This window comes from Mycteria americana, chromosome 2 (genome assembly GCF_035582795.1).
Source record: "Mycteria americana isolate JAX WOST 10 ecotype Jacksonville Zoo and Gardens chromosome 2, USCA_MyAme_1.0, whole genome shotgun sequence".
In the NCBI taxonomy this organism is placed as follows: domain Eukaryota; kingdom Metazoa; phylum Chordata; class Aves; order Ciconiiformes; family Ciconiidae; genus Mycteria; species Mycteria americana.
In genome coordinates this window covers 118,002,049-118,015,829 of record NC_134366.1, presented here as the reverse complement: position 1 = coordinate 118,015,829, position 13,781 = coordinate 118,002,049, and the positions used below count along the sequence as shown (strand labels likewise).

General features: G+C 39.0%; 1 protein-coding gene across 1 annotated transcript in view; it reads right to left on the bottom strand.

The window, feature by feature from the left end:
* The window catches only part of PIEZO2 (piezo type mechanosensitive ion channel component 2), a 321,451-nt gene that overhangs the window by 52,662 nt on the left and 255,008 nt on the right, over positions 1–13,781 (bottom strand). Inside the window, exons 26-29 of the mRNA XM_075494355.1 lie at positions 6,807–7,050; positions 5,446–5,542; positions 3,438–3,597; positions 891–980 (exon numbers count right to left, since the gene is read on the bottom strand). Of these exons, the coding sequence (XP_075350470.1) occupies positions 891–980; positions 3,438–3,597; positions 5,446–5,542; positions 6,807–7,050 (591 nt within the window). The remainder of the gene's footprint in view (positions 1–890; positions 981–3,437; positions 3,598–5,445; positions 5,543–6,806; positions 7,051–13,781) is intronic.

The window sequence follows — 13,781 nt, the reverse complement described above, 5'->3', positions numbered from 1 at the left end:
TCTGTTGGTTTTTTTTTTTTTTTTAACCCAGTTCCTGTGTCTCAGTCTCCTATTTTCTAACCATCTAGGCTTGCATCTTCAAGTGAGACAGGGTTAATGTGGCACTTCTGATTAGTAATCTGCCTACCCTTTTCATGAGTTTCATAGGGGATTTGCATTTGACTGTCCTACTCTTCTGAGAGATGGGGAGAGACAAATTGAGAGAACAGCAGGGTAATTAGTGGACAGAAAGAAAGCAGAAAAAAGACAGATTTTTTTCCCCCATATTTCATCTGCATTGCATGCATTCATGCTACACAAAATAGGATAACCTGAGACTACAATTGAGCTGGACCTCTAACAGAGAAAAAACATAGCACAGATACAGATCATCTCTTTAAGAGAAGATTATATGGTCATGTTGCTATGATACTCAGGTGTGGAACAGTTAAAAGCTGATCTTCTTAATCTGTCATCATTGGATTTCTAAGGTTTAGAAGAACCTTCAGAATAAGCAGCAGGGTTCACATCTTCTCTCTTGATTTATAGGAAACATCTGTTTCCATTACAATTTCAGGCTTACCGAGGAGCAGGTAAGTCAGTACATTCCACTCTGATTCTTTATGTTAACCTCAAAACCTTTGGTCCTAGAAATGCAATTCTATATTCAAATGAAAGTTTAGATTCTGCAGTATGTTGTCTTTTTGGAAAAGATTACTCTAAACCTACATAATATTGGAATACCTAAGATCTCTGAATGCCCAGAGAGTAATTTCTGTAATTGCAAAATCATACTTCAAAACCTAATCAGCATTTCTATAAAAGCAGGTGCTAGATAAATGCCAATCAGTGAAATACATGCACGTGTATGTGTGTGTATATATAGTAAAAAAAATACATTAAATACATACTGTCTTTTCAGTTGATCCATTGATTTTTTTTCCTCTTCAATTCTTGCCTTTACAGCCTTGACAATTGTAGCTTGGAAAAGCTCAGCACCCCTACAGCAGAAATGGGGGCAGAAGAAAGGAAAAAAGGAGAGGAAACATTAAATGTTTCTAAGTTTCCCTTATGCCAGCTAATCATAGAGAACTCTGTGTTCCTTCTGTACACGACCTCATCTGCATAAAACAAAACTAATCCAAGGCCTGAAAGAAATAATCAGTTACTCCAGAATACTAATCTGTTTACAGTCAATCATTTCAAGATCTGGGGCCAAACGTTGTGATCCCTACTCAGCCTCTAAGTTCCTCTAGCAGCTGTTCAAGGAATTCAGTTTCCAGTCCTCAAGAACAGAATACAAGTGGGTTCAAGGCAAAGTTAGGACTTCTTGCACACCTCCAGGATTTGGTCTTTATAGTCATTTCAGCGTTATAAACACCTTGTCCCTCTGCCTCAGGCCCCTGGAAGTTGTGAGCAAAGTCCAGCTTTATCCAGGGCCATGATGAGCGTAGCTTCAGCTTCACTTTTACCCTCTGAACACTACAGTGCTTTCAATCTGATGACACAAATCGTTGAGCAATTTTCTGGTGTGCCAAAAGAATATGGCTTCTAACTCCATTTCATTAGAAATGTAACTGACTCATTGATTTGGATGTCCAGATCCCATGTCTTGGCCATTCTTCATTATTCACTCATTAGCTCTTGAAGACTCTCAAAGAGCCTCAGTCTCTCTCAAAGAAGTAACATAGATTTAAAGCCTTTCTTTTGTCAGGAATTCAGTAAGAACAGCTATATAGTTTCAGAAGTCTACTTCTAATTAATTTTTCAACCATGTTTTCTGTGAGATTAATGATTCTTCCATGTAATATGCAGGATAACCACAACTACATTTTTTCAAAGGAAGACAATCAAGACTGGCAATCATTATTGTCCCGAAGTATGGTAAAGTACAACAAAGAAGGATATGTTCTCCTTAGCAACTTGATCACTCCTAAATTCTTATGGGCTATTGAAAACTGTCACTGGATCCTCATTGCTATTGTTTGAATCACAATTTAATCTTATTTAGGTGAGGAATTTGTATTTCACAATATTAACTTTAATTAGAAGACAGGCTCAGACCATGCTGTCTGAATCCAAACCTGAACGTCTCCATTGTCCACATAAATTCAAATCTTTGATTTTAGTAAGACAAGCAGATAGCTAAAAAAATTAATTATATCACTATATTTATATTACCCTCCTTCCTGTAATATCTCAGCACTTCCTGATCATTAAAACATTTATCTTTAAAAAGCTTCTTACACAGGCCAGTATGTCTCAACTGCTGCTACTGGAGATCTCGAGCCTGGGTAGGTTCAGTAACTTACCAAAAGACACAAAGCTGTAAGTAGGAACCAAACAAGTTTCTTTCAACCCAGCCCAGTGCCATTTACATGAGCCTGCTCCTTCCTTCTGGATGCAAACTTTCCAATTTAGCAGGCATTTTGATACTCATGATTTTGCTTTGTGCTATTTTCCCTGTGAACATAGCGTACAAAAAAGCTACAGAAAGGCAGTATCTGGCAATCTTGGGCATCAGCAGCGAAATTCACTCCCGAGCAAAAGTCTGAGAGAGGCAATATGGGATGGAGGTATAGATCTTTTGGTAGCCCTGTTTACAGTAGTGAATTTGGTTCAGTATGGGCAGCTAAACATGTCCCCTTTTTAAAGTAATCCCTGGAAGGGGGAAGAAGAGGAACATAAAAAATACTTCCTTTCAGGACACGCAAGCCAAATTTTGCCCTCAAACACAGACAAAAATCAATGTCCCTATGTTTTTCAGGGAAAAAAAAATTCCACTATATTTAATCCAATATTGACAAAAGTAATTCCTTAGGAATTTTACTGAAATTAAAACCAGAATTTCACTCCTGATCTGCCTTCCTATTAAAAAACCAGAACGGTTGTGCTAGTGATAGCTATGAGTGGATGCTTGTGGGAAAGTACAAGTAACGGGCCCAAAGAGGGTGACACTTCCTTGCCACACCTAGTCAGCGTTCAGCGATGTCACACTTCCTGAGTGTCTTAACATCTGAACATAACTTTCCTGTATTTTTCCTCATATGACATTTCTGGAGTTGTGCTTTCTAAGGACCATTGTCTCAAACAGGCTCTGATAGCAGCCTCTTTCCAAGGCTTAGAAACTCTGGCATTCGCTCTCACACATATTGATGTTGAGAGAATGCTGCCAACACACATCAACTTTCACAGCTTTTAATAAAGGCTATGAGAGCAGCAGATGGTGTTTGGTAGGAAAGATGGCTTAATTTCTGTCAGATTCTCAATTAATCTGTTTCTTCATGTGTGCTTTGTCAGAGTTGGGTTTGCAATTATGAATTTAGCATGGGTTGTTTAAACCAATGTTAAATACCAGGACTCTTTTGGTACTACCTATCATAAACAAATAAGTCCCGTAGCCATGAGAGACTTGAGCTTTTCCTTTAATTTTTTAATTTTTTAAAACTTTATGTTACCTTGATGCTAGGATCTGAGAAGCTTTTATATCTGCAACCACATGCAGGAAGTAGTAACTCATGAAGACTCTTCTTTGCAGCAGCAGGAAAGCAAAACATATACTGTCCCAGATGATTCCTGCTTCTCCACTGGGCAGTTTACAATCCAGATTGTTGGTTGCTGGAAAAAGACACCATCAGCATAAGGACTGTTGTATGAAGTATTCTTTTATAATGTTTAATCAACTAAATAATAAACCTTTACAATTATTTGAATTGAGGTCCTTTAATTAGATTTTTCTTAAGAAAACTGACGTGCATTTCCATTTGAAGTACACCATATTTTCTTTTACAGCAAACTGAAAAGCTTCCAACAATGTGATATCCTGTGAAAATTCAGAACTCACCAAAAGTGAACCATTTGCAAACAAATTCATCCTAGCCTAATAAGTACTTTAAAACAAAGATTGGGAAAAAAGTATTTTTTGTTAGCCTGAAATATTTGATTTCAGTATTTTCTAAAATGGCATGTTTCAATTTTTTTCATTTCAAAGTGACTTTTTGTCTCATTTTTCTATTAAGAACACTATCATCATGAGAAAGAAGTGTTTTATTTTTGTCAAAATAATTTTTTGACTGCCACTACCTAATATTTTTTTTTCTCTCCACAACTCAGTTCAATGTTTCTTTCCATTGCATAAGAGAAAAAATATTTGAAACCACAAAACTGCTTCCTTTGGGGTAGGAGGAGACAGGCAGAGAGGAAATCCCATTCCTCCTACCTCTAGATTTTGGCTTGGGCTATTTCTTTCTCTCTTTCTTTCTTTATTCTCTAAAACACAGTTCTCTTGGGGATATTAAAAAATTAAAACTGGGTTTTGTGGAGCTAGACTATAAACTAAATGGCCTATGCTGTCCTATAGAAGGGAGTAGAAGGACTCAAGGGACAGACTCTGGCTCGAAGCTGGATTTACAATCAAGCAAGCCAGTCTAATAGGTCTGGAAGGTCAAGCTCCAAGAGCTTCAAAGCCTGCTGTGCCCATCCCCTGGGGAGCCAGAAACCTGTGTCTAAGTTTCTGTTGCTGCTCAGAAAGTTTTGGGTAATACAAGGACTACTGGGCACCATTTATCTTGTGAACTCGCGTCTTCGTATTTCCTTTCTTTTCCTCTACTCCCCACTTATCTATTAGGATCAGACATGAAGACAGGAATTCAGAACTTTGCTGCAGACTCACTAGGATGAAACAGTTCTCTAAATTCAGAAAAAAACACTGAAAAAAATCAGGTGTTTTCAAACCGTCAAGCCAGGGTGTGAGGACAAAGTGGAGCTAAATTAATAGCTCACTGAGAGGGGAAGTGTCCTGCTCTCCATACTTCATTCCTCCCTTCTCTCACTTCCATCCACACACACTATCCATTCCCTCCCTGTTATCACCACAAACATGAGAATAATCATAAAAAAAAAAATTGCCCAAATTCCCTATGCCTGCAAAAAATTACCACTTTTATGCTGGCTTAGCCTCTTGCCACTTCAGTGAGCTGAACTAGTTCACCCTTTGAGCAACTGAACGTAAGGCCTGGCACGCAGGGAGGAGTGGGAGTCTGCAGCTGGGAAAAGGTGCCCTCTCCTTGCAGTGATGGTGCAAGGAGAAACTAGCTAGTGATTTTAGCTCGAGTTGTACAGTGAAACCATACATACCCTCAAGTATCACATCACCTGCACGTACAGGGAAACTGTGTTAAGCGCCGGTATCACCAAAATGTTCATTTACAGCAAATGCTGGTTATGGGTATGTGTGTGGGGGTGTTGATAGCTCTCTCAGCATGTGTATCTCCTTTGGTTCTATGAAATATTTTCAACATCCTTTCTTGCTAGTCAATATGGGACCAAGCTGTATCAACTGAACTTGCAGGTATGATATTTTCACAAAGTAATATGTCAGGAGGGGGCACAACTTAAATATGGCCGAAGGTTTTGAAGTGATTCTTTATTTATAGAAAATTATGAAGAAAAATGAGCTATACTTACGAATACGGTAGCCTTTAACTGTACAAGCCAGGCTAAATGCCTGAATCAACCAGCAACTATTCTTAATTAATGATTCAATGTAGCCACATGCTCCTATCTGGAAAGTAAAAGAACAGTTTCATATGACAAAACATAGCAGAAATAAAGATAAGAAAAGTATTGCACCTTTTTACATTACACGAGAATATCGTGACTGCCATTGGCTGTCTTATATCTCATTAGTAAAACAGAGATTAGAAGAAAGGGTGTCTTTACCAGTGACACACATCACTTTTAAATAGCAAGGATTTGTTCTTTTGATTATCAGTGAGATAGGAGATATGTGGGGTTTGCTTGTGTTTTTGCAGAGCAAGTGATATGTCTGGCACGTGATGCAATGCAACAGCTAAGCAACTTTTATAAATCACTGACTTAATCTTGCAAACATACATGGACAAGCTTAACACACGCATAGCTCCACTGAATTCCCAAGCATAAAATGAAGCACATATGTAAGCATTTAGAACATTTGCAAATTCAAACCACCCATAAATCAATTTTATTTCAGTACAGTGACTTATATAAATGTAAAAAGAAAAATGTCTGCTCTTTTCAGTCCAGCACTAGAAATGTTCAAAGCTAAAAAGCAATTGCCAGGAATAAATCTAAATTTATCTTTAAAAAACATTTAAATTACTGGCTTGTCTCAATCACCTATCAGTGCCACTGCAAGAATCCGCCCTAAAGAGTTAAGTAATGTAAGAAAAGCCTTGGATATTTTATAGTTAATATTTAAGTAATCATCATATTTATTATTATGTCATCATATTTAATATTATGACATTTAATTATCAAATATATCTGTTTTCACCTGAATTTCACACTAGTTCTAAAGGAAACGGGAATGCAGCTTGTAATTTTGTAGTCAACTTCACTAATTACATTACAGCACACGACAACTGCATCTAGTACTAGTCTTGAAAATTCTAGTTTTAAATAAAAGGTTTAATTAAATGTGCACTATTTATCGACAGTGTGACTAATCTTGCACTTACTCATTTCTCACTCCACTGAGATTTTCACAAGACTTCTAAGGAGAGACTTTACTAGGCAAAGAAACCAGAACCTGGCCCTTTGAAAATAGCTTGTGAGCTTTCACAGAGCCCGACTGAATACAAGGGTGCACATTTTCCTATAATGTATATGCATTACCATTCCCTGGATATGCACTTGCAGTTTCTGAATTAAAATGGAGCCTGCTTTGTGCTTGCAGAAGGCTGTGGTCCTGAAAAAGGATTTTTAATGATCGCTCAACGCACTGTGCACACTTCCAATGAAACCACGAAAGTGCTCAGGGCAGAGGAAAGGCAGCAGCTACTTACCGAAAGGATGTTCTTCATTGTGATCACAAAGACGTTGTAGGCAATCAGCCAGTCCCAGTAACGCAGAATGCTCCTGATGGGCTTCAGCAACAGATCTCCACCAAAGAGAAGGAAATAAAAGCAGGCTACCAAGTAGCCCATGCAGAATATGCTGATCCTTGTGGTTCCCGTTATGAAGATTATAGTAAGCACAAACCAGAAGAGGTAACTAAATATTATCACCTTATACATGTCTAAGTAGGACCTGGAAGTAAAAGAAGGAGAAAAAGTTACCATTTTCTGAGGGCAATGCTACCTTTCCTCTAGCTGTGCTACTGGCCGACACTTACGCCTAAGGTCTGCTGAGCGTTCTCATCCCACTTCAGCATTCGGGCACCTGCTTAAGGCTAACACCAAGGTCAGTGGGTCTGCCTGGCTCACGTGCTCAATTCTAGCTCATTCATGTGCAGAAGCACCTTGCTACACCCTGTCAGGGCACTTTGCAGCACGCAGGATCAAGCCTTGTATCATGAAAGGGGGAAAAACATGTTTTTACCAAAGTTCATGACAGAGTGAATTATCTGGCAACGCTACCTATGAAATTTAAAAGCTATCTGAGATAATTTTTTAAGAAGTCTGAGCGATACTATAGCAAATCTATCTTCAAAAGCCAGCTACAATACTCCACTGCAAACAATTCTGTATTTGTTGATGACTACTAGGGAATTCAGTCTGGTTAAAAGCCTAGTTTTCAAAGACAGCTGCTAAAAATAGCTTTCTCCAGTGGAGATCAACTGTAAAAGTTTTGAGGGGTAAAAGCTTTCTACAGAACGTAAATGCGATAGAATTTACTGAAACGTTTGCCAGGAAGCTACGAGACAGAGCTATCTGAAATCAGCCTGGCCCACAGTGGGAAAGAGTGAGAAACAATTTGGTATTTTCAGATTCCTTAAAATCTTAATATTGACTCAGTGAGCTTTGAAATAAGAATATCTGCCAAAGGCAATACTGAATACTACATATAGCTAAACACTGCAAAACCAACTAATTCTTAGTTTCCCCCCATTTAGTGTTTTCATTCCAGATGTAACTGTGTTTTCAGGGTCTGTTCACCCAGGCTGTGAAACTAGATTTGTCAGGAAACTAGGCAGAGAGACAGCACTATAGGAGTACATATATACCTAAGCCAAACCGTGTAAGGAGTAAATGAACTAAATGCACTGTATGAAGCCACATAAAAAGGCCCCTGCTGCTTGATGTTCTCCGGCTCAGAACTTTCTAGGAGTATGTATTTATAGTCCTACATTTATAGGCCTGTATTATACATTTCATTTGCTGAAGCCAACCAGAGAGGCATTTAACGAAAGGTAATGAGAAAGCCCCTGTATGTTTATTTCCCACAAACATTTAAGAAATTTGTGGACTAATGCCTGCAAAATCTAAAAATGTCATGACTTTAGAAATGCTACTGGGTTTTGGGTGATAAAACATTAACAAAGAATCTATACACACTGGCAAAATAAAGAAGCAGAAGACAGTGGTTGAAGAGGTCTTCACTAACTAACTATGCACTGGAAATGGTGCTCTCACCATTTCTCCAGAAAAAAAGAATATTTAGCGTTGCTTTAATAATAACTATTGATGTGTGGGATGGCTAGGAAGAGATCACCTTCCTGATACTGCTGTAACAATTGCAATATTTCAAAAACCTTGCCCTCTGCTACCAACAAAATGCATCAGCATGTTTTGAGAAAAGCCCAAAATGGAACTGAATTGATCAAACAAACAAGAATATCTTAATACTCTTCAATAAAAATGGACTTTAACTCTTAAAGACAACTGGACCTGTCTGGATCCAAACTTTCCAACGTATAAACATGGCATTTGGTTGAGTCACAGTCCAACAGCAGATAGCACTCTCAGATTAAGACTTCCAGAAATTAGAGAGAATATAAAAAGGAAGAGAATAATTTAGCTATTTTTTCACTATAATGTTAACCATCTGCTACATTTTAGCAGTCATCTAAAATATTTAATACAACTGTTCTTCTCATTTTCAAAATTTACGTTAAATATAATAGCATTGGACATCTTTAAAGCAAACAAACAACAAAACAGGATGTAAAGAAAAGCTTCTCAAAAGGCAGGAGGCAATACAACTGTGTCAAATGGCAAATTATGTAGTTCTTAGAGATGGAAATCTTTCTGATTTTTAAAAATATGCAATTACAAGCAAGCCCAACCACAAAAATGGCTCCCAAGAATTCACCTTGAAGTGGACATCTTACAAAACGGTGTTTGAACAAGTCATCCAGGACACACCTAACAATGACTATCACCCACCATCCCAGGTACCTCTGTGTTGGCCCAAGAACAATGCCACACTGAACACAATGGACAAAAATACACTTGAGTAGTCTCAGGTAGATAAAAATATTCCTGAAACCACACTTCTTTCAGTTGCAATATGCCGAAACTCCTTGTCTGTTACAGTATGGAGTCACATATCCCCCTAATTGTCATTAATTGTTTCTAATGATATAGGTAGGTCAAGTGCTGTAAGAGCAGGAATGAAGACCTGTCTTGGGGGGCAGAGTCCTCAATATATTGCCTCTCAAATCACTTGATACGTTCTCAGATGCAAATCTTTAAATTCTGCCTCAAACCCCAGAAAGTTAGGAAATGAGGAGTTTCAGTTCCTTGTTCTGGAGATTATAATGCAACAGTGGGAGGCTGAAGCACAAAGCCACCCCAACAGCTAAAAAGACCCTACACAAACCCAAAAGGTCAGTAAGGGTGCTTACCCTTACTGTTTGAAAACTTCTTCACAGACAGCAGAAAATGCTTAGTCTTAGATAGCTTATACCCTAATTTTATGTTTTCACTGCAGACCACACAGATCATTAGTTTAATGCCATGTAAACCTTCCAAACCTCATCTTCCAAGTGGTCTTTAAATCCACATCCAGTAACAGAGATGAGAGGCCACCCTCAGGATGTGGTATTTGACAATACACCTAGGAAATCTGAGCAGCTGCTTCCCAAGGGGACAGTCCCACTCCCCTTCATCCCCTCAGCTCTGTGTTCCAGCCCCTTCTTTGGCTTTGGCTCTTTGAATTGGTTTCAAGAAGCAAATTTGCAAAAGCCTATTTATTTTGGGGGGAGGACAGAAGGAAGGGGTACTTTTCTGCCCATTCAGCCTACGAACCGACTCACTGCTGGTGTGATGAATGCAAAGGAAGAAGTGTGTAGCTGGAGGCCAGGAATACAGCCACACATCTGAGGAAGATTAGCCACTAGACCAGTGTACCAAGAGCATCAAACTATGGCTTTTCATAGCATGATAACCTCTAAATGAGAAATTATACAGAAGAAACCTGAAAGACGAATGAAAAATAAAAAATGCTAATTTGCCTACTGTGTCGTTAGCAGAACCCACTGATACCCTGGATAACATTGTGGAAAAATTTACCGTATCACTTTGCTCAAAACCAAGGAAGACAAAGTCTGAAGTTCATTCCACCCATCCATCAAAGCTATTGTAACCTCAGATGGCTCTCCATGTCAAATGATCTGCTTTTCTTTATTAAAGCTCTATTAGCCTTATCATAATTGCTTCAATATTTTATTTCCACAGGAATTAATTTTTAACTGTAATACAATCCAGCCTGTTGCAAACAGATTGCTCTAGGTGTAGTTGTGTTCCCGGCATGCTTAATGACGTGTTTGGCTGTGGCCAGTCTAGTGTCCGGACCTCTGCCTGCGGGCTCCGAGAGGTGCTGATGCTGCAGCCGATAACCTCTTTGGGGAAAGGTGTTTGTCCTCAGCCAGCACTTTGAAGTTTAGGGAAAGAACACACTTCTGCTTACACACTGATGAGACAATATTGTGCTGTTGCACGGACTGATAGAGCTCAATGCTTCTTCATGCTGGAGGAGCTGCTGTTATGTAGCTTCATTGCCTTCCCTTATCAGCCACCTGTGTTGCTTTGAGTGCGGCTCGCCACCTCCATATAACCCCAGGGCTCTTCCTGCAGCCCTCTTCCAACGACTACCCTCTCCCTCTCCTCCAGGCATTATTATCCCTATATATATGCATTCTGTAAGCTACCTCTACTCCCCAAATTTCTTCTTTCTTTCCCCTCTTCCCTATCTCCTATTCCTAACATTCTTAGCAGCCTGTGTGACCCTGCATCACAGCCCGTTTCCCCTTCTAATCCCAACATTGCTAATTTCTCACCAAGCCTCCATCCCCAAAGCCTTTCCCGGTAGCTCCATTTCAGTCTTCAGAAGGCAGCTGCATTGGTTTTCCCTTTGCCAACAGCTACATCGAAGCTTCTGAAAACTAGCTTCTTCGCTTCAATGGACTTCTTCAAATTTAGTGTCGTGGATCCTATAGGTCTTAGTCCCTTCTATTTTCATCAAGACCTCTCCCAGGACTGATATTCTCTTACTCTACCTCTCTTACCAGTGGGGACCTTCCTTCATGATTCTCTCTGCTTTAAAAATTCCGAAATCCAAAGTTGCGTTATTTGTTGAGGCTCATTTTATTAACAACAAAATTTTTATCTGTTTTATACAACAAATATGACAGGAAGCCTGTAATGACGATTTGCTACCCTAAGTTAGCAGTGTAGTTCCAAGAAAGGCATTACAGCTGCCTTTGAGAGACTCCACCTGACTCACCTGATGATGGTTCCCAGGGTGCAGGTATTAAAGGGGACAGGTCAATGACTGGCTGTTAATATTGTTTCTGCTCTTAAGAGGAAAAAAGTAGATTACAATCCCAATTTTTTCCCTGTCAATGTCTAGGGGAACATCTGAAAACTGCTTGGGAACTGAAACGAGGATTTTCCAGCCTTAGAGACTGTGGGAAAGGATTATCCTCAGTGAAGTCACTTTAAATCCTGTTTCGTTTTAAAAGTTTCTACTTCTATTCTTCGTTTTTATTTCTGTTTCAAAGGCCTTTGGTTGTGCTCTCCCTTGGGGTCAAGCACATATCCCCTGAGAAATCTGGGGGTGGAAAGACAAGAAAATTTCAGGAAATCTCTTCCTTAGACTGTATTTATCATTGTTGAGCTCAAGTATTTCTCCAGAGAGAAGAAAATTAAGCATTTGGAAAAATGTTCTTTTTCTGCCACTGTTTATATTGCACTTAAAAGCTTTCTATCCATGCCTACTAGAACAGTGACCAGCTGGCATCTTCTGAAGAGACACATCAGAAAGGGTGCTTCACTCTGCAACCACCACTTCTTTTACATGGCAGTAAATACACATCGGGCTTCTCAGAAAACACATGAATACTAAGCACTAATTTTTTTTATGCTTTGTAATTTATTCATAACCAGGTTGTTTTCACTTATTTGTTTGGCTCTTTCTGACTGACTTCTGGAGAAATGCCATTTTTCATTTCACTTGCTTGGATAAGCTTTGAACCAAGTTCTTGTCCATGTTGCTAAATATTTAGACCATTCTGAAACTTCTATGGCAAAGTGCAAGAAATGTTCTTAGACAAAGTCCTTTGAGTTCCAAATTGTCTTGGATGGTGGCCAGGTACATACATTTTCTTCTGAGGTATATCTTCAGTGGATTCTCCAGAGCTTGAGAGTCCTTCTTTTTAAAGATTTATAGTCCCTAATAAAAGATTCAGTCACTTTAAGAGACTGTCCAGCCATTCTCTGGTGCTTCTTTGAAGCGAATTAGGCATTTAAGAGTGCATATGCACAATGTAACATCATCTAAAGCCTGCGAAAATCTGCATTGTAGTGAAAGCATTGAAGGACATACTCCTTCAGTGCTAAGGGCTCAAAGAAAGGAAAGATACCATCAGGAACACAAGATCTGTTATGCAGTTCATACTAAGGGAAGGTCTGTTTATACCTATATACACTGTTCTACAAGTATATTCCCATTACAGATTCAGGAAGCTAACACTACAAATGGAAAAAAAAGAAGTTACAGCTTACCTGCCCAAGCATCTACAAGAAAGGATATCATAAATAGGAATTTCCTCTGTTCCTGAAATTAATGGGTTTTCTATTCATTTGGATGGATTTTTCAAACAAAAATGTCCCTGTTTTGCTTCTTTCTCTGCCTTGTTATTTTCATTCTACTTCTTATTCACACAACATAAAACTATCATGTGAAACAGTTGCACAGATTTCTGTATTTAGCTGGAACAAGTATAAAGTGATCGCAGTTTATTTGTTCAGCTCACCACTACTAATGGGATTATTTGATTTTCTATTTTTTTGTACTGTCCACCAGCAATATTACTTACTGCTTAATACAAGTTGCAAACTCCCAACTAAATGGTTGCATATCATTAATCATCTATACACAGGTCTATTCTGTCAGCACATGCCAAGCAGTGTGTTTGAATGGATGTGATGCCACCAATGACTTCAAGCTGATGCATATCATGCATATGAATCAAAACACAGAACTTAACCCAAAGGATTGTGGAGAGGCAGCAGGCCAGTTCAGCTTGGACTTTGCTTTCCATTATAAACCTGACTCTGATTCCCATCCAAAATCTTCAAAGAACATCCTCTGTGCTTCAAACTTTTCATGCTTGGCCATTTGGGAGTATCTTCTACAGACGACCAGAAATACCTATCAGATTCCAGGGAACTTTGAAAAGATGCCAAAAGAGGCTGTTTAAAAAGCAGTGGTTTTCTTGCCTCTTTTTCCCTTCTGAAGATGGCCTTAAAACACATTCTCATAATTAATGAGTTTTTTTGACAAGGATTTTTTTTTCTGGACTAAAGAGGGAAAAGTCGATCTTTTCTTTCTGCCAGCAACCATGTCACCAATGATGGTCTTTGCCAGCGACCAATCACATCAGCGTGCCTGATGCAACTGCTGTATTAGCTTATGCTAAGATGGACACCACTGCAGTGGCAAGAAAAAAACTCAGGCAATCCCCCCTACACATTCCTTTCAACCAAAGCCTATTTGGCAGATGTCTTTTGGAAAGCATCCCCAGTTGATGGAGC